Here is a 22,340-nt window from a genome sequence, read left to right as displayed (position 1 = left end):
TTTAAATAGTTATAATAAGGAGAGGAGGGCCAAGAATCCACACTTAAGATAAAAGGAGGTCATATGGAATAGGAATTTGAAGAGCTCACCAGCAATTCTGGTTTAGATACTATTTATTTTGAATACTATTATAGCTGAGTACCAATTAGTCTTCAGTTTTTTTTTTTTTAATTTGTCAAAGAATCTAAAAGCTAGATGGTCACGGAGGATGGGGAATTATGAGTCAATGTGGTAATAAAGAAACTAAGATAAGAAGAGCTGGCAGGTACTATAGAATCATAAAAATTTGAGGGCATCTCAGATTTCATTGCATAGTTCAGGAAACTGAAAGGTCCTTTAGAGATAAAAAGGGATGAAATAGCTTTTCCCAAATACCAAAAAAAGGCTGAGAGAAACAAGGACTGGGTCATTAGGTTTAAACACAATCTATTACTAAACCATGCTACTTATATGTGTCTAAAGCTACAAGAGATCAAGGAGAATAAGTAATGAAGAGAGACCATTGAATTTGGGGATTATATACTCATTAGAGATCAAAAGCAATTGAGAATTGGTAGTAGAGGGAGGGTGGTGGAGAAAAAGGTATAAAAACAGGACTGAAAACTTAAGATGTGAAGAAGACTAAGTAGTTTAGGGGAAAAAAAACACCTCAGTAAAACTGTAGATCATTTACTAAAAGCAAGAAGATGAAATGGGTGGTTTGAACAATTCAGAAGTTTGTATTGCTCACAGGGAATGTGATGTGAAGCTACAAGAAGTGGGACAAAAATGGATTAGAAAACGGAATATCAAGAAGGAATCAGAAACTTAGACAAGATATCTGTACAAAAGAGACTGGTAAGCAGAGGCAAAAAAAGAACTTGATATACCACCTCTTTATTGCATGAGATTTTACTTGTCTGAAGACAGAAACTTCCCTCAGCTTGAAAGTCTTAGGACTTGCAGATAGAAATCATCTGGCTGAAGTAAGGATGAGGAAAAAGCAGTTGTTGATATATGAACAAGATTTGATTCCTTGTCATGGAGAATTTGATTCTCTTATTTTCCCTCATATCCAATCACTTTTCCAAAATAAAATCGAGTAGATAAAATAAATAGCTCATATCTTAACCCCTACTCCCCAGATATTTTCCCCGACAAAGACAGATTTCTACCCTGCCCATTATTTTAGGCAAACCTCAGACACGCTTCACTTAATGCCTGGCTATCTTTATCTTTTCTCTATGCATACATCTTTGATTCTTCCCTCCATTCCTCAGACCCCATATTAGAACCATTATTAAAACAATTCTGCCACCATTACTATAAGGGGTGTGTCAATCTACTCTCCTATGATCTACTCACCATTGCAGGAAATTTCTGGTTCAAAGTGTCTTTCTCTGACAATCACTTCCTTAGGGATGCTGTCTGTCCTTATTAGGATGTAAGTTTCTGGAGAGTAGAGACTTTCTCTGCTTTTGTATTCTCAATCCTTGATATATAGGTACAAGGACATTAGGAGGGTAATGTCTTGACTTCAAGTGAACTGGATTTGAGTGAGGCAGGGTTGTACAAAGTCATCAACCTTCTTTCCTTCCAGAGTCATCAGAATTCAGTGACAAAGATATAGGTCAGGATGACTTGGACTTGGCTCTGCTGGGAGACCTTGATCTTTTTGAGCTGGGTTTTTTTGGGTCTCAATTTGTCTGAGACAAATTTTAAGGTTTAAATTCAGTAATTAAACCTAGGTAAAGGAGCAGCTAGGTGGTGCAGTGGATACAGCACCAGCCCTGAAGTCTGGGCAAGTCACTTAATCCCAATTGCCTCAGCAAATAAAACAAAACAAAACCTAAGGAAGAATGGAGGCAAAAATTTTTGTTTTTCTTCCCAGGTTATTTTTTCTTTCTAAATCCAATTTTTCTTGTGTAGCGTGTAGCAAGACAACTGTATAATATGTATACATATATTGTATTCAACATATCTTTAACATATTTAACATTTTGGGGATTATCTGCCATCCAGGGAAGGGGTGGAGGAAAGGAGGGGAAAAGTTGGAACAGAAGTTTTTGCAAGGGTCAATGTTGAAAAATTACCCATGCATATGTTTTGTCAATAAAAAACTATTAAAAAAAAAAAAAGAATGGAGGCAAAAGATAAGACTACTCTGCCTAGTAGTAGATGCTCCCAAGGGCTTAATTCCAGGTGGACAATGCTGCTACTTTCTCCTCTTCTCTTTGTCCATGTGGGAATTTATGCCCTTAATATGCGGGTTCTTTGTCCAAAGGAATATACATTTTTATCACTTATACTCTGCAAGGTACCTTAGGGTTTGGGAACTAAACTTTCTCCCCGCCTCCTTACCTACTTATTTATTCTATCATTTGAAAACAAAACAAAACAACAAACTAGTACAATTAACTTTTATCTCATATAGTTTTCCTGATATGATTTCCTGAAAGTACCTCTGGAAAACTAAGTTTTGATAAAGCCAATGAATACTCAAAAGGAACTGCTTTACTATGCCTTTAAACCCAAATCATTCTGGATCTCACAGATCAACAATAGGTCCAGCCCAAGCCTCATGTGCTCACTGTGTGTTTTGATAGCTCAGAATGAGCATAAAAAGTAATAGTTTCTATTCTAGCCAGAGACTGAGAATTTTCCCCTTCCAGATTATTTTGTGAAGGCAAGCAAGACCATCTTTTGTTTCCATTCTTAACTATCCTTTAATTGCTGAGTGGGTGCCCTTCTCTCTTCTTATACTAGCCTAGCTGAAGTGCTCAAATCCTGGTTAGATTATTGATTTTGTCCCCTCTTTCCAATACATCCTTGGATGCCAATGATAATCTTGGTCATGATTTTTAGGGTGTTTTGTGATGGTTAAATTATTTTTTGTTAATTTGTTTTCCAGGTCAGTTTTTATGATAACAGATACTTTGCATTTTCTTCAATTATTTCCTCCAATCTTTTTATGTTGTTCCAATAGCTCTTGTTTCTTCAAGTGAAGAAATTCCATTTTCTTTGTTCTATTTGTTTGAGAATGTGCTATTTGGGTAAGATTTTCAATCTTCTGTTCTAAGCTTTTTCCTTTTTTTTTTTTCTTTTCCAGGGCTCTTATTTAACTTTTTAATCTTCTGTTTCATTTCTTCTAGGTATTCTTTTAGTAGATTTTTTCCCCCTCTGAGGCCTTACTTATAGGTGTTGTGAGATTCTCTTTCTTATGGGTTTATTTCTCAGGCATCTCTTTGATCCCCCAGTATTTCTTCATTGTGTTGCATATTTTCATCTATTTAACATCATCTTTAGGCTCATTATCTGGTTTTGTGCCATGGGACACACTGTTTTCTCCTGTACTCTTAGGGTGTTTAGACCAAAACTTCTTAAATTGTGAGTTTCAACCTCATGTGGGGGTCACATAACTGAATGTGGGAATCACAAAAAATTTGTCAACAATAAATTTTGCCAAGAATTAATTCTTTATGTAAAAACAAACAAGTATGTCCCTTTCATTAATATATAAATTTGCTTTCCTCTTTAATAAATAGTAACATGTGTATACTAAAGAATTATTTTAAAATTAATTTCTTTATGAATTATTATCAATAAATTTTGATTTGAATCCCTAGGAGTCAAAAGAAACCCTGGTTTAGACCCTTTTTGGTCCTATCTCTCATTTCCTTGTTGGCTTCCACCTCCTCTGTTATGTTTGGGCCCAAATTGCTGAAAGTCTTACAAGTCTTCATCCCAATACTTCTGGAGCATACTTGATCAGAACACTCATAGGTGTCAGGCTGATTTACCTAACTCATGCTGGTTTCCTTTTTCTTAATGCATATAGGACTATTTCAGTTGCTAGTGCCTTCTCTCTGAATATTATTTTGAATATATTTTTTATATATAAACTGTTCTCAAAAGAATATATTCTCTAAGGGAAATATTCAATTAAATTTTTTTTTCTTTTTTATCTTTAGCACCTAATACAGAACATGACATATTAAAGATACATAATTATTAATGACTGATTAATGACTAATGGGCAGAGCAATTATAACTGGCATTATTAGAGGAAAAGTCCAAAGTGATGAAATAATGGATATATTGAAGCATTTGGGATAAAGTATGGGGAGTGGAGGGAATTTATATGGCTACTAGGTGAGCTAAAAACTTAAACAATTTCCTTAGTTTTTAAACAAACTTAAGGCACGTTTGCAGAAAACTTATAAGTACTTATAAGCAATTTAAAATTAACATCCTGTTTATCTCATAAAAAGCTACTTACTAATTTCCCACTCATCTTTTTCCAGAACTAATTTTTCTATTGATGGGCATTCCTTCAAAACACATTCCCCTCTTCCCCTTGGTCCAAATGATTACAAAACTTATAAGGTATATATAACTTTAAAACCAAAGTATAATTTCTCCAACACACCTCTCTAGAAAGACAGTTTTTTGGTAAGCAAGAATGAGGGGTTTGGGGATATTTGCTGGTGATTAAGGAGAATATTAACTCCAAAGGGAAGTGAAAGGGGGAAAAAAGTACCTTAAATTGTCTTTTAGAAAAAAATTGGAAGAATTAGAATCCAACGGGTTTTTTATATTACTTCTTAGAAAATTGAGGGTGGGTTAAACAAATTGTGGATACTGCCGAGTCATAAAAAAATGATGATAGAGGGGCAGCTAGATGCCGCAGTGGATAGAGCACCAGCCCTGAAATCAGGAAGAACTCAGTTCAAATAAGGCCTCAGACACTTAACACTAACTGTCTGATCCTGGGCAAATCACTTAACCCCAATTGCCTCACAGAAAACAAACAAACAAACAAACAAATAAATAAATGATGAAAGAGACTATTTTAGCAAATCCTGGGTTATATGAATTGATACAAAGCAAAAGAAGCAGAACCAGAAGGACATATGCAAAGACAGCAACACTGTTGAGAAAAACATCTTTGAAAAACTTAAGAACTCAATGAAGTGACTAATCACATCTCCAGAAGACCAAGGATTAAGTATGTTACTCTACTACTGACAGAGAGGTGATAACACAAAAGGCAAAAAAGAACACAGATTTCTGGACATGACTACTATGTGGATATATTTGATTGACTTGTTTGCAAGAGTTTTTTTTTCTCTTTTCTTTTTCTTGGTTTTTAATTGGGGATATGGAAAGGTAAAGAGTTAAGAGAAGTGAGATTAGTAATGATGATGAAAAAATAAAAGGCACTGAAACATTTAAAAAATGTGCAGTTGGAGAACACAAAAGAAATTCAGAAGAAAACTTTACTATATGTTGTAAAGGAACAGTTTACCTGGTAGTTGAAGTAAGTACCTATAGGGTTCTAAAAGTATTCTTTCAGATGTTTTCTGAGCTTCTTCCATAATTTGTAGAATTCAAACAAGCTGATCTGTTAAAAGAACAAACCACTGTTATTTATTCGAACCATGGTGATAATGTTAGTCCTCAAATTATCTTGAGAATGACATACAAAAATTAAATGAAAAATTAAATTCTTATTGGTCCTTTTCTTAGCATTACTCCTCAATGAGTTTCAGGGTTCAGCTTGTTAACTTTATTCATATGAAAGTAAAGGCTGAAAGATTATTATTATGACTCCTTTTCATTATAGACAGGTTTAACTTATCTTTAAATGGTGCTTAAAATATATCAATATATATTGATAAAATCAACATATCAATATATAGATGTAATTTTTAAAAAATTTAATAACCTTTTATTTACAGGTTATATGCATGGGTAACTTTACAGCATTAACAATTGCCAAACTTCTTGTTCCAATTTTTCACTTCTTACCCCCCCCATCCCCTCCCCCAGATGGCAGGATGACCAGTAGATGTTAAATACATTAAAATATAAATTAGATACACAATAAGTATACATGACCAAAACGTTATTTTGCTGTACAAAAAGAATCAGACTCTGAAATATTGTACAATTAGCTTGTGAAGGAAATCAAAAATGCAGGTGTGCATAAATATAGGGATTGGGAATTCAATGTAATGGTTTTTAGTCATCTCCCAGAGTTCTTTTTCTGGGCATAGCTAGTTCAGTTCATTACTGCTCCATTAGAAATGATTTGGTTGATCTCGTTGCTGAGGATGGCCTGATCCAAGAACTGGTCATCATATAGTATTGTTGTTGAAGTATATAATGATCTCCTGGTTCTGCTCATTTCACTCAGCATCAGTTCATGTAAGTCTCTCCAGGCCTTTCTGAAATCATCCTGTTGGTCATTTCTTATAGAACAATAATATTCCATAATATTCATATACCACAATTTATTCAGTCATTCTCCAATTGATGGGCATCCACTCAGTTTCCAGTTTCTAGCCACTACAAAGAGGGCTGCCACAAACATTCGTGCACATACAGGTCCCTTTCCCTTCTTTATGATCTCTTTGGGATATAAGCCCAGTAGTAACACTGCTGGATCAAAGGGTATGCACAATTTGATAACTTTTTGAGCATAGTTCCAAACTACTCTCCAGAATGGTTGGGTTCGTTCACAACTCCACCAACAATGCATCAATGTCCCAGTTTTCCCACATCCCCTCCAACAATCATCATTATTTTTTCCTGTCATCTTAGCCAATCTGACAGGTGTGTAGTGGTATCTTAGAGTTGTCTTAATTTGCATTTCTCTGATTAATAATGACTTGGAGCATCTTTTCATATGACTAGAAATAGTTTCAATTTCTTCATCTGAGAATTGTCTGTTATATCCTTTGACCATTTTTCAATTGGAGAATGGCTTGATTTTTTTATAAATTAGAGTTAATTTTCTATATATTTTGGAAATTAGGCCTTTATCAGAACCTTTGATTGTAAAAATATTTTCCCAGTCTATTTACAGATGTAATTTTAATTTTAAAGTAATTTGAGTAGGAATGATTTAATGAACAAAATTTTAAACACCACTAAACAAATCATACATAAGAAATGAATAAACATGATTTTACATGCTCAAGAAAAGTTTTTTCTTTTTTCAAACTAAGAAAGGGCTGTCCACTTGGCTCTTTTCAATAATGAAATGATTCAGGTTAATTCCAACAAACTTGTGATGGAGGGAGAACCATCCGTATCCAGAAAGAGGTCATTTGGAACTGAATATGGATCACAACATAGTATTTTCACCTTTTTTGTTTGCTTGCTTGTTTTTTTCCCACTTTTTTTCCCCTTTCTGATTTGATTTTCCTTGTGCAGCATGATAAATGTGGAAATATATTTAGAAGAATTATGCATGCTTAAGTTATATCTGGATTACTTGCTGACAACGGGAAAGGGGAGGTGGGAAGGGAGGGGAAAAAATTTGGAATATAAGGTAAGGGTGAATATTGAAAACTATCTTTGAATGTATGGTTAAATAAAAAGCTATTATAAAATAGGGGGGGAAAGGGGACCATCCAGTCAATTCAATTTAGATTCTCTGAGTTAAAATATGCAACTATGTTTTCATTAAAAGCAATGCCTTTATTAAGGCTCTGAATTGGCAGAAGGACTTGTTCATGTTTATTTATCCCAGAAAAATACTTTAGAGAGACATGAAAGCTATCTAAGTATCTTAAAGAGTGATCACCTGGAGGATTAGATTTGTTTTATTTGGCCACAGGAAGATAAAATAAAAAACAAGAGGCACATATAAGCTTTAAGGTAAGGAAAAAAACTTAATAGGTATCATTTATATAGTGCTTTAAGGTTTACAGGAAACTTTACATATGCTTTCTTACAACACCTCTGTGAACTAATCATTATTAACCTTATTTTACAGATGAGGGTTACACAGCTACTAAGAAGTTGGGGAAGGATTAGAATACAGGTCTTCCTAACTCCAAGGACAATGCTCAAACCACTCCATCTGGCTGCCAAGTAGTCTTTGAGGGGTGGGAATGGGCTGCCACAGGAAGTAATGAATTTTCCTTTTTAAAGCAAAGATTTGCATATGAGAGAGGTTCTTGCTTAAGTGGAGGAGGAAAAAAATTGTTCCTCTTTCACTTTATGATTCTACTTTAAATGAAAGATTTTATTTTGATAATAAATGAATATAGTTTTTCCATCCTTCGATTGCTTTCACTTTTCTTGAATCTTGAGTCTCTTCATTTTTTTCTTTTACTGTATTTTACATACTCAATTACTTCTTAATTCAATGGAGTGCCATATATGTTTGACAGTCTCCATACTAAAACACGGTATTGCTCTCTAATCAATTTCTAGCTGTGCTACTGATATGAAGATTCAGCCTAGTTGCACAACTGATATGAAAATTCAACACCTTTAATGCCAGTTAATAGGCATGAATGAATTTCTTATCAAAGGATCAATTTATAGAGCTAGAAAAAATTAATGAAATTCATTTTTTTTACTTTGAAAAATGTATCATTTTATTTGCAAAATAAAAAAATGTTTATAGAAACTTAAAGCAGTGCTGTAAAATCTTATTTGTAATGTTCTCTTCTCTAAAATATAATCGTTCTCTGGGAGCAGGTTTCTTGGAGAGCTTCTGGAAGTAACCTTCATTTCAGTTCCGAGTAATAATCACCTCAAATACAGTCAGCTGTTAAAGTCCAGTCCTTTAATGTCTCTTCCAAAATAGCCCAGTTAGCTTTCCTTGGTTCTGAGAGCTCTTGTTGCTAGTCCTTTGCCTCTGCTAGCTTCAGCCTCCAGCTCCCTTTGAATCCAAAGCCTCCAGCCAGCACAATGGTGGAACAGCAAATGGATCTGACTCTTCCTCTGAGAGAGTGGGCTTGTGGGAGCTATGACTTGTGAATCTCCTCCACTGAATCCTGATTTGTGAATCTCCCGAAGTCTCTCATTGGCTGATGGGATCTTGTTATATATGATCTCTTGAAGGTGTGAACTCTAACGATGTGAGAGGTGTGAACTCTAATGTGTGAACTCTCCCAAAGGTGTGAACTCCAAAGGTATGAACCAAGTATGTAAGCATTGTTTTTATCAATTCCAGTGACCTAGCACCCTGTTCTGGCCCATAACACTTATTGTTGGAAGAACTGCCAGAGTAAAAGGACAGCAGTATCTTTTTTGATTGATCATTAGCAACAATTAAAAGGAGTTAAGAATAAAAGGAAAAAAAGAATAAATAACAACAAATTAAAAAACAACACTGGAAGAAAATTTTTCCCAGGTATACTTTTTGTAAATACAAAAACATTCACAAATTACAAATATCTCAATAACTTAAATCTCAGCTTGACTACAAAACAATAATCAAGGTATTGATTAATCAATCTGCTGAATGGATTTGTAAGCAAATGATTTCTAAGCACAATAATCTATTGTTTGCTAAACATTTCATCTACTAGAGTAGGAAATCACCATCTGATAAAAATTATTTGGAAAACTGGAACATCATATGGAAGAAACTAGGTATAGACCTACACCTCATACTGTGTAAGAACATATACAAGATTTGGATACAAAGGGTGACATCAAAAACAAAAAAGAATGTGTAAAAAAGAAAAGAAGTCTACTTTTCAGATCTTTGGAAAGAAAGAGGAATTCATCAAAAAACTAAGAGGCTTATAGAAGATATATGAACAATTTTATTCTATGTTAAATGTTTTTTGTCAACACAAACAAATCAATGTAGCTAAAATTAAAGAGCTAATTGAGAAAAAAAATCTTTATTGTGATTTTTTTCTGATAAAGACCTCATTTCCAAGATGTACAAGAAACTGATTCAAATTTCAAATTTATAAGAATAAAAGCCATTTCCATTTGATAAATGGCCAACAGATATAAACAGGCAGTTTTTTGATAACAAAATTCAGGCTCTCTCAGTAGTCATTTGTAAAAGTGTTCCAATTCATTAATAATCAGAAAAATGCAAATTTAAGCAACTTAAAAGTTCCACCTTACATTCATCAGACTGATAAAATGAACAAAAAGGAAAATGAGAAATGATAGCCCAACGTCTTTCCCCCCAATAGTACTTTACTTTTCCAAACACATATAAAGATGGTTTTAATCATTCATTTTCATAAGCCTCTGTAGTTAAAATTTTATCTCTTCTTCCCTCTCCTATCACCTCTCCAAGACAGCAAGCAATCTGATATAGGTTAAATATGTGCAATTCCTTTAAACATATTTCCATATTTGTCAAGTTGTGAAAAAAAAATCAGACCAAAAAGAAAAAAATGAGAAAGGAAAAAAACAAATAAACAAAAAAGATGTGCTTCAATCCACATTCAGTCTCCATAGTTCTCTCTGATGTAATAGGCATTTTCTATCCCAAATCTATTGCAATTGCCTTGAATCACTACATTGTTGATAAGTCCATCAAAGTTGATCATGACATAATCTTGTTAATGTATACAATATTGGTTCTGTTTTTCACTCAACAGTTCATTTAAGTTTTTGCAGGCTTTTCTGAAATCAGCCATTTTATAGAATAATATTCTATTATATTCATATATGATAACTTATTCTGCCATTCTCCAACAGATGGGCATCCACTCAATTTCCAGTTTCTTGCCACTACAACAAAGGGGCACTACTAGAAATTTTACATATGCTACCTTTTCTTTCCTTTTTTTATTATCTTGTTGTGATACAGACCCTAGATCAATATCTTTTATAGAATCAGTACAAGGATATCAATTTTTTCAGAATTGCTATTCTCTTCCAATAGTCAATAAGAAGTATTTCATCCAAGAACAATTTATTTCAATATCCCTGGCTACTCATTATAAGATATTTTTCATGAGATAAAATTCTAGAATTAAAAAAACAAAAACAAAAAAGAAACAAAAAACTCCCAAGGATCAGAATTTCAAAAGTTTTATTCAGAGTTGTCTACATAGTATGGTGAAGCTACAGTTGAATTCTTGTGTGACAATGGAAAACCATTTCATTCATCTATAAAATCTAGTCAAGAATATTGTGGTGGAAAGGGCACCAGATTTATGGGCAAAGGAAATGGGTTCAAATCATAACTCTGCCACTTTCTTTTAACTTTGAGCAATTCAACTGACCTCTCTGGGCCTCAGTTTCTTCATCTATAAAAATAGTGAAGCAGAACCTTTATAAGGTCCCTTCTGGAATTAAATTTATGAGCATAGTCTATTCAGTGACTACAGTGTAACTGTACTTCAGTGTAATTGAAAACACCATTAAAAATGTCAAACTCTGAGTAATTGAAAAACCCATGAAGATTCTAAAGAGCAGAAAATGAAACAGGCCGCCAATGATGGGGCCAAGAGAGAAGGGACTACTAGAATAAAGGATTGAATAGATTGTCATTTATGATCACAGCCCGAGATGTTTTTAATTGTTTTCTTTCTTATAAAAGACAGTTCAATATGGAAGAGAAGAGGGCTGAAATGACTGTGATGCCAAGAAAGACATCAATAAAATATTTTTAAAAGACATATTCATAAATTGGCGAAATACAGATATTTGTGCTCTGTTGGCTCAGTCTAGCAAACTAAAAAAATTTCATTTTTTTTCTTTATTTTTATCACAATCATTTTAATGTCTTTTCATAGATTTCTTAGTGATTCTCAGTAGAATAGTTCCCAAATATTTGGCATATTTTCTCAATTTGTAAAAATTCCTTCTAATAAATCTAGTTTTTTGTTATAATACATGAAAAAATGGAGGTGATTTTTCTTTTGTATGTTTATGCAGTGTTGAAAGACCTCATGTCCTAATGGACAGACAATCCTTAAAGGACAGGCAGACTATTTCTATAATCCTGGGCAAGTGAAATATCTCATTGGTACCACATAAGAGAGGATGAACTGTATATATACAGAAGAGACTAGAAACAAGGAGACGATTAAGTCAATATAGATGAGAAACAAAGCCAAAATGAAGATGGTGGCCATATACAAGAAGAGAAGAGTAATAATAACGAGGTAGAATGGAAAGGACTTGGCCAATAAATGAGGATGAGGAAAAAAATAAAAGTAAGAGATGACACTGAGGTATCAAATCTGGGGTCCTAGGAGGATCTCAAACAGAGATTAGGAAATTTGGAATGAGGGACCAGTTGAGTGAAGGAGAGGCTATCAATCCCATTTCAGACATGGTGAATTTGGGACATCTAGTAGTTGACAATATGGGTTTAGAGTTCAGGAGCTGAAGTGACAGATGGAATTAGGTAATATAGCCATTAGCTCTTAATTAAATGCTTAATATGTGAAATGAAAAGTGCTTTGGAACTAGGGGTAAATATAGAGAAAAAACTAAACAATCCCTAATTTCAAGAAAATTCTATTGGGAGAAAATAAAATATACAAACGTATATAGCCTCTGTACATTTATATCAATAATTATATATATACACACGTACAACACAAACTATAATTTAGAGGAAGTGGAGATCAGGAAAGATCTCTTGTAGAGAGGGTGGCACTTAAGCTGAAATTTGAAAGTAGCCAGAAATTCTAAGGGAGTAGACAGAATAAGAGAGTGAATTCCAGGGAATGGGATAGAATGAGCAAAATCATGAAGATGGAAGAAGGAATGCTACATGTGGGAAACAGCATATTCCGGAATTAGTCCAATATGGTTTAAATGCAGAATACACTGAGGAAAGTAATATAAAATAAGCCTGGAAAAGTAAGCTGGGACCAGATTGTGAAGACTCCAAATGTCAGACAGAGGAGATGATTTGGTTTTTTTTAAAAAAGAAAAATAGGGGAAGTCCTCCAGCATGACTATATATAGCTTTTTCAAAAGCCTTGAGTTGCCCTCCAGATGCCTTGGCTGTTTATAGTGTATTTTCACTCTGACATCACTTCCATTTTCATTTCTTTGATCTTCATTCAAATATTATATCTTTAAATATACACCCCTAGGTTTGTAGCTTTTTACACAAATGAGTTAATGTTCACTCATATACAATGTTACCTTGTCACATTTAATATTTTCTTTTTGAATGTGGTAAAGTCTTGTTCCTGTCATACTCTAGTCATGTTAATAAGTGTCAATTATCATATTTATCTTCTTAGAAGACAATTCATTACATGAGTGAATGAGAATGAACTGCCTATTTCAGCCTAGTCTGTAAACATTTAATGAGGTTCAGGGAAAATGTCAAGGAAAAACAGGTTTAAAGCTTCCATTTTGGTCTTACTAATGATAAATCATGAACTCTGAATGAACACTATCATAGTAAGGGATAGGATGGTTCCAGGAGAAAAGACCTCAAGTTTTTTTCTTAATTCTCTATTTGGTCTCTAAGGTTCTCTTTTGTAATTCTGACTGTCAGCTTATTCAGAGATAATGAATTGATCAAAAAATTTATGTAGCAAGCATTCTGCTAAAGAAAGGCAAAAATTGTAAAAAAACAAAAACAAAACAAAACAAAAAAACAGCCCCTACTTTCCAGGAGCTTACCTACTCTAAAGGAGTTGACGTGAAAATTAAGACCAGCTACATACACGATACATAGAGATTAGAAGGTGTCCTTAAGAGAGAAAAGCTCTGAGAGAAAATCTGATGAGAGTGCATTAGTCAGAGCCAAGGCCCAGAGATAGGAAATGGAGTGTCACATGTAAGAAACAACAATAAAACATGAGAAGACTAGAAGAGTAGAAATTGGTCAGGGTGTAAAGTAGCTTAAATGCCAAGCAGAGGCTTTATGTGATTCTGTGATTCTAGAGAGCCACTTGAGTTTATAAGCAGAGGGGAATAGAGGTAAAAATTCCTACCTTTGAGGAAAATCACTTTAGTAGGTGAGATGAAGAGAGGCAAGGAGATAATTAGGAGGCCACAACATTACTTTAAAGAGAGGTATCAGATGCCTGAACTGGGATGATGACTGGGTGAATGGAGAAAAGGGGACATATACAAGAGATATTGTGAAAATAGAAATGACAAGGTTTGTCAATGGACTGGATACTTGCAGTGAATCAAAGTAAATATTTGAGGAGAATACCAAAACTGAGAGATGGAGAAACTGAATGACATAGGTATTCTAGCTTATGAAGCCCTATCTTATGACACTAAATTGCTTGTGTGTTATACACAAAAAAACTCATAATGGCCAAACTTACTGATGCTACTTGATTAGTTCTTTCTTTCCTCAACAAAGAAACATATATGGAAATGGAATGAAAAACAAATGGTTTTTTGGTAAGTATACAGAGACTTGGAGCTAGGAGATGACTGACAGTAAACAGTCTACCCAAGCTCAAGAAGATACTTCTTTTGGAGGTTTCCTTCTCTATACCTACTAGAGCCATTCTGCCCACTTGCTGTCAAAAGTTCAACTAATTCAAAACCCCCAATTTCAATTCTGATTATACCAATATTTACATCTAGAAGTCTGATCAGGGCCTAGATCTGATTTCCTAGATTTCTTCCTATTATAACCTGACATGTCATCTACTGTCAAATCAATCATTACCACCTCAATTCTGTGTCTCTCCTTAATGCAAAAGGTCTGAGCTAGCATAAGAAGCATACTCTTCCAAGTAAGTGTTGGAAAATGAAAAGTTTTAAATTTAATACTAGTAAATGAGGAGCTAGAGATTGCTGCTAGCTAGATAAAAGGTGGCAATGCTATGTAGGACAGCAAAAGGAGTCAAAATATATGCAAGTCCTTGGATTTGTCATTTACCAGCTGTATATAACCATAAGGAGGTCAGTCTATTAAGACCTCAATTTCCTCGTCTGTAATATGAGAGGGATGGGAATAGATGACTTCTTTCAAGGTCCATTTCAGATCCAAATCACGAAAACATTTTGGAAAAAAAAAAAGCAAATCAATTACAAAGTACTGCTGTTATTGTTAGCCTTGATCTATATTGTATCAGCAGATTCTATTTTATTTATAAAGGCAAACATTTTCAAGATGGCTGGCTTAGGACTCAAGCTGTGGCATAACAACTTTGTCTCGCCTATTAGGGTCCTTTATCCAATGGAGTCAAAACTGTGAAACTGGTTATAGTAAATTTACTTAAAAAAAAAAAAAAAGTTTTGTTGCCTTTTTTTCTGGTATCACATTCATGTTCTAATACCTTCCTTCCTCCCTCCCAGGCCCAAGCCCTCCTTTCTTACAAAGGCAAAGTCTGACAAAATGGATGGACAAAGCAATTCAGTAAGCAACACTACACTCTTAATCTAGTCCATTAAGTGGAATAGCTACTAATACTAATTCTAATAGGTTTAGAGTTTAAAGCAGTGTTTCTTAATCTTGGGTCCACAGATTTTTTGGGATCCATTAAAAATTTTTTTAATATAATTGGTCTTCTTTGGAATGCCATATATTTTATTTTATTCACTTAAAAATATTGTGGAAAACATTTACCCATACTACCAAAGGGGTCCATGAAACAAACAAAAAGTGTTAAGAATCCCTGGTTCCTTAATGAAAATACTAAGAACAAGGAGATAATGGTCTGAGTGGAGTTGAGATGTCTGGGAAGCATATACTCTACTGAAAAGCAGCTCTATTTGTTATATCAAAGAAAAAGAAACATGAAATAGGGAAATAATTGAATAAATTATAACATATATGACAAAAAGGTACAGTTTTAGAGAAACTGGGGAAGATTTGTATGAATGCAGAGTGAAATGGATAAGAACTAAGGCAATATATACAATAATAAAAACACTATAAAGAAAAACAATTTTGAAAGATTTAAAAACTATGATCCATGCAATGACCAACAATAATTCTATCAAACTGATGATGAAGCATGCTACTTTCCTCTTGAAAGACTGATTGACACAAAATGGAGAATGAGACATACATTTTTGGACATGGCCAATGTGAGAATTTATTGTTTGACAATACATTAAAAAATAGATATTTTCTTTTCCTGTTACACAGATTTCCCACTATATGCTTCCCCTTCCCCTCCCAGAGAAACATTCTTATTAATGAAGAATTTTTTTTAAAGTGAAAAAAGAGGGAAAAAAATTCTGCAAAAGCAATCAGTACATTGAAAAATCTGGCATCATATGCTATGTTCCACTCTGGTGAACGCCAACCTCTGCAAAGGAGTTTTGTTAGGTTTTGTTTCAGATCTCTACTTTGGGGCTAAACTTGTTCTTCATAATTTTACAACACTCAATTTTCATTTTTTGTTGTTAATTTTATGTTGTTGTAGTCATTTGTGTATATTATTTTCCTGCCTTTGCTTACTTCACTGGACAAAAATTCATGTAAGGCTTTCCATGATTCTCTGAATTCATTAAGTTCATTGTTTCTTACAGTACAATAAGATTATATTTCATTCATGTTAAAAATGTTTATCTAGCTCCCAATAGACATTTAGAAATTTTATTTCAATAAGTTGTAAATATTTATTGAATTATATTCAATTCTTTGCTACCATGAAAAGCTGCTATATTTTCATGTATCTTAAAGCTTTTAGCTTAAAATCACAATAAGACATTGTTGGAATCTTGCATGTTCCAAGAGATTTTTCTTTTTTCCCCAATGAGAGGTACTGGAGGAGTTGGGAGTAAGAAGTGTGGTAGGAAAAGAATTGTTAAAAAAAGAAAAAAGAAAAGAAAGAAAAGAGGGTCAGTGAATCTTTTTTCTCAAACGAACAAAAGAGAATAGAAGAAAGGCCAAAATTTAACTGAAGTCAAGCACAGGAATACAAGTAAAATATTGAATTTATTATATTTGTAAAAGAAAAAGCAAACTTTATATGACTTTACTTCCTCATGTTCAATCCTGTTCTATTCTGCATGTAAAAATGCTAATTTTATATGGTGTTTAGCATTTTTAAGTTTGAGGGGGGAAAAGAGTCTTTACAATGTGGTATCTAACCTCATTATTCAACTGAAATTGTAAACTCCTAAATTACTTGTGACTTGTTAATTGTCAAATCTAATGGCTTGTCTTAATCCTTATTCTTCTCAGGTTTCTTACAGCACTTAATGCAGTTGACCACATTCTCTTCCGGAATACTCTGTTGATTGTTATTCTGTCTCACTGCTCCTTCTCAGTCTCTTTTGCTGACTTATTACACATAAATGATACTCCTTGCAGATCTATGCTAAGGTTTTGCCTTAGATTCTCTTTTCTTTTCTCTATATACTAGTTCAAAGGGTTATTTCATCAACCCCCAAAGATTTAATTCCCTTCTTTCACCTCTTTAGAATCCTTGGTTTACTTCGAGGCTTAGCTCCAGTGCCATCTTCTACATGGGGATTTTTCTGGTCTTTTCTATGGTTACCGATCTCCCTTCAGGATGCGTTTCCTCTCCTCTCTTCCTAACATTTCCCTCTTATAGATTACAAAGCTCTTTAGTGATAGAAGATTTCATTTTTAATACTGTATTCCTATTGACTAAGATGTCTGGAAGATAGCATTAATAAATGCTCACTGTTTGACTATTTGCTGATTTATAAGGATGAGTTCTAGCTCATCAATATCCCACCTAAAAACATGGAATTTATAATAATCTGGTTGGATCACCATGGAGAACAATCATTCAGTGACCAGGCACAAAACTATAGGTTAATATTAGCAACTTTTTGAAATTATGTCACATTGCTGACACAATTTATGAGATGAAAAGGGTTTCAGATTATCATCTAGGCAAATCAGTTCCCCAGAAAAACCAATATCTCTCATCAATGTTCATAAAGTCTCCTAATTAGCAGTTTCAATGGTGGACAACTTATTGCCTGCCTCCTGATGCAGCTTATTTTTCTTTGCCGCAACTTAAAACAAAGAGATGGTGATTGGTAGAGCCTAAGTCTTCTATTCAGGTCAGCCAGGCTATAACCTATTTTCCACCCCTCCATTTTTTTTTGCTTCCTTCAAACTCACAAACTTGCATTAATATTGGCTCCTCATAGTGAAAATCCTCTGTGAAAAGCCAGTCATTTGGCTCATAGCTATTAGGGAAAACTATTCTAAGACTAAGATTGAAGTGACAATATCCTGACTCTTTGTCTTTTGTGTACTACTCACAGATTAGGAGTATATTCTATCCATGCATTCTTTCAAGAACTCACCCATGAATCATTCCCTTCTTTCCATCTCTTCCTCTCTATTGACTTCTAAAGTAGTTCACCCTCTCATCTTAGATGAAGGTAATGACTTTGGGGAAGAAATGAGGAAGAATGAAGCATGTGAATATTGAAGCTGGAAGATATTCATCATGAGATTATCTTTTTAATAAGTATTATTCTTACTTTGTTCTTTAGCTCAGGAATTATATTGCAAGTTACTTTTCTTCTTCTCTACTTGGTCTTACATTTTTTGTGACTTAAAAAAATTGAGAGAGGATGACATTATGGATTGAGCACTGGGTCTGAGGTCAGGAAAACCTGAGTTCAAATCTAAGCCCAGATACATTTTAGTCAGGGGATCCTGGGCAAGGATTTCTGTCTATCTCAGTTTCCTCAACTGTAAAATCAGATGATAACAGCAACTACCTACCAGATAGTTATAAAGCTCAAAGGAAACACTATCTATAAAGGGCTTAACAATGTCTGATATATAATTAGTGCTTAATAAATACTTGTTTTCTTCCTTTAATAATATTTTTGGTGGGGGAGGGAGGGTGGTCACTATTTTTATTGCATTAAGACATGTAGCTTCATGTTTAGTTTGCAGTTCATTAAAATAGCTAGGGTAACAAGAATTCTTGCTTTCTCTAACTTAAACTTATAGAGGTAATTTTCTGAACCAAAATACAGAAGCTTGTATTTATCCCTATTCATCTTTATTTTCTTCAGTCCTACCCTGGTACTTCATTGTGACATGGCAATGATCCTGATTCTTCAAGGCTATGCCAATATATAATAGTAGGTCCTGCGTGTAGGATTTGTGCAAGTTGCAAAGACTTTAAATGCTGGCTCAGGAATAGGCTGTTATGTCTTTTGTCTGATGACCAAACAAACTAGTTAACTTAAGAGAGGGGCTCATCATACAGTTCTTCATTATGAGAAATTGCTGTTTCCAGCAACTCATGAAAACCATTTATTGAACTATGGGATCTATAATTTCACTTATATAGGGAACTCCCACTACTTAGGTTGAGCCTTTCTCTGCAATTTGCAATTACATTGAGTTGCCCAGAATTGAGACTTTAATGATTTGCCTGGGTCATAAGCAGGTATATATCTAGAGGTAGGGCTTCAACCCAGGGCTTCCAGCTCTTCCTTTATTGTTCCAGGTATTGGCAAAGTATAGCTCGAGCCAAGAAAAATAAAACTTTATTAAAAAAAATATAAAAATCATTCTTACCTCGAAGACTGTTTCCTGCCCTGGGGACAAACACAAAAAAAGAAGGTACAATGGTACATTCTGCCCTGAAAGAACTTAGATGTCCATCAATTGTGGAATAGCTGCATAAATTGTGGTGTGTGATTGTATTGGAATACTATTGTGCTATAAGAAATGATAAGCAGGTTGATTTTAGAAAAACATGGAAAGACTTGCATGATAGGGAACTTTCATGAAAGTTCATTAGAGATCATGAAATAATGCAAAATGAAACAAGCAGAACCAAAAGAACACTATATACATTTATAGCAATATTAAAAGAGTAACCATGAATGATTAAGATATTCTGCGTAATATGAACAGTCAAATCAAGTAGGAAGGATTTACAAAGGAAAATGCTATCCAGCTTCAGAGAAAGAAGTGAAATATGGAAATATGTATAATATGGTTTTATGTATGTATATCAAGCGTTGGCCTTCTCTTGAGGAAAGGAAGGAATGAGAGAACTTGGAACTCAAAATGTAACAAAAAGTAAAATAAATGTTAATAAATTTTTAAAAAAGGCAAGGAAACAGTATAATTTGGGTGATATGGTGTGAAAATGATTTGGAAATAAGTCTGGTTGGAAGTGAGATGGAAGCCTGATTTCAGGTAAGATAAAGAAAGATCATCACCCGGGATGAAGCCAAGGTTTTGATTGGAGTGGTATGAAGGAAAAAGTGAGGATTATGGCTGCAGCATAGGAAATACAGTAAGGATATACCCAGGGAGTGTCTGGACTGTTGAAGTAACTACTTTAAAAGTTCTAAGGATCTACAAGAAGTTTACCTTTCTACATCAATCCAATTATTATAGCTTGTTGACATTTTGGGAGAATGAGCATTATCCAAAAATATTCACTATTTATCCTAACTTTTTATCTACTTCAAATTTAATAAACAAGTATGGAAAAGCATGAAAGAAACATATTTTCAATCTCATCCAGTCTCTGCAACCTGCTTCAGGAACTCTGCTGATGTTTATACTGGACTTTGTCTAATCTCATTAGGTGGTCATTTCCTTTCAGTTTACAAATTGGCCATGAACCTGAATCTTACTTCTTCCTACATAATTTTAAGCACAGAGTAACATAGTAAACCTACTTTTTTAAAAACAAGAAAATGAAGATACTTAAGGATCTCTCCTCCTCTTCCTTCATTCAAAAGAATCTATAATGACAGTGTTTAAAAAAAAAAAAAAAAAAAAAAAAGCTGAGGATCGTTGAATCCTGAAAATACCACTGCAGGTTCTCCTCCAGGTTGCTGTTAACATTAATCAACAGTCATTGCAGTTACAGTCATTGAACCAAATGTAAACCTTCCATACTATCATAAAATTCTTTCTCTTGTTTATCCGGAAGAATCTCATCAAACTCTTATAGCATCTCTGAACCCTATCACATTTATACTCTCAAGCAAAGGGAATGGCTTCAGTAGGCAATATCAGATAGACGGCTCTAAAGGTACTCACAGTCAAAATCACTGACGTGCTGCACGGCGAGGACTGCCAAGCAACTAGCTAACAAAAAAATAGAGACAGGGGGTACAGAATAAGAGGTGGCATAGATACGACACCATACTTGGGAATAATTTTCAGATACTTACTAGTTGTGTGGCCATGTCACTTCATCTTCCCCAGTTTTAGATAAACATTTTACAAGTGAGGAAACTAACTCATAGGGTTCTTGTGAAGCTCAAATGAATTAAAACCCCAAAAATACTTTGTGAACCTTAAAGAGCTATATAAATGTAAATTATAATTACTGTTAATATTTTTCTTTTGGATGCCATCCTAGAATGATAACTACGCTAACAGAACACGATCATAAACAAAAGGGAAGCACTAACAAGCATCAAACACTATGGATGAGCTGAGGAAGATCCTTTTGTTCTTATTTCTTCTTTTGTATTTTCTCTCTTAATGTAGGAAGAATTAATTATATGGCTGGTTTAAGGACAACACCAAGAATATTTTTATGTTCTTTTTTACTCTTATTTGTCCTAAAGACACTGATTAAATTATGGCCCAATTATTTTTGAAATTCAAGCAATCCCTGCAGGGCTGACTAAGCTGATTGATCTGCTATTCAAATTTTGTCAAATGCCTTATGCAGTCTAGCCAAAATGTGGCAAGATGTGATCAATCTTTTAATTTTATGTATAAAAATCATAGAAGTAAAGCTGGAAAGCACTCCAGAGACAATCTAGTCTAAACTTTTCACTTTATAGATGAGGAGACTGGGGATCAGGAGGTTAAGTGAGTTGCCCAGAATCAAGGAGGAAACATTAGGGATAAGATTTAAATCTAGGTCCACTGACTTCAGAGTAATTAGGAGTAAACATACTATAATTAAATTACATTAACAATGGGTACAAAGCCTTTTATGAAATTATTTGGTATGTTTAAAGTTTCATTTTCTTTCTTATTCTCAAATGAGTTGTATAGAAGTTGCCTGATAAACAGTTAACAATCCTGGATTTTGAATCTCTGATAACTTCTTTTAGTTTTCTTGTTTTTTTTTAAAGATTGCTTTTCAGCCCTCTTACAGTATTGTTCTTCCTCAATCTTCCTATTAATTCTAATGACCTTCATGGAGCAGACAGCATAGTCATCTCAGGCTGTGATCTCATTCTCTATGGGTTTTTGGATAGGAAAAAAACCAGTAATTATAATTCTTGATTTCCTCCCCTTCACCCCTCAATACCAGGGTATTAAATCAATAATGTAATGGGCTTTGAGAATCAAGATTGCTTGAGGGGGTTACACACAAAAGAAAACAATCTTATATTCCATAATTATCTGAAGTTTAAGAAAAAGACAAAAGTTTTTCAGGTCTTTACTACTAATAGTCTACATATAATCGTTTGCAAAAATAAATAAATATGCAGATTCATATGATGTATGTTATTGTTTTGCTTTATGGGCATATATGACAATCTGTTCCAGTAGGTTTTTTGATGACAAATGATAAAGAATTCCAAAATAAAGTACGCATCCTTATATATACAAGTAAAGAAAAACAATGGATCAAGTTACTGTGATTGTGTATTAATTAGCTCCTGCTGCAGCAGACCCAATTAGCCAATGAGGCAACAAGGCAACAAATTCTAAGCCATATAGCTACAATATACTACTTTCTACA

General features: G+C 33.9%; 1 protein-coding gene across 3 annotated transcripts in view; it reads right to left on the bottom strand.

Moving 5' to 3' along the window:
- Positions 1 to 22,340, bottom strand: part of GGPS1 (geranylgeranyl diphosphate synthase 1) — a 42,122-nt gene that overhangs the window by 17,154 nt on the left and 2,628 nt on the right. For all 3 annotated transcript variants that reach the window (XM_003767801.4, XM_012547944.3, XM_012547945.3), the window contains exon 2: positions 5,288 to 5,383. In XM_003767801.4, the coding sequence (XP_003767849.1) occupies positions 5,288 to 5,357 (70 nt within the window). In that variant the 5' untranslated portion in view covers positions 5,358 to 5,383. The remainder of the gene's footprint in view (positions 1 to 5,287; positions 5,384 to 22,340) is intronic.

Source organism: Sarcophilus harrisii, chromosome 4, assembly GCF_902635505.1.
Source record: "Sarcophilus harrisii chromosome 4, mSarHar1.11, whole genome shotgun sequence".
Lineage (NCBI taxonomy): Eukaryota > Metazoa > Chordata > Mammalia > Dasyuromorphia > Dasyuridae > Sarcophilus > Sarcophilus harrisii.
This window is presented reverse-complemented; position numbering and strand designations above follow the sequence as displayed.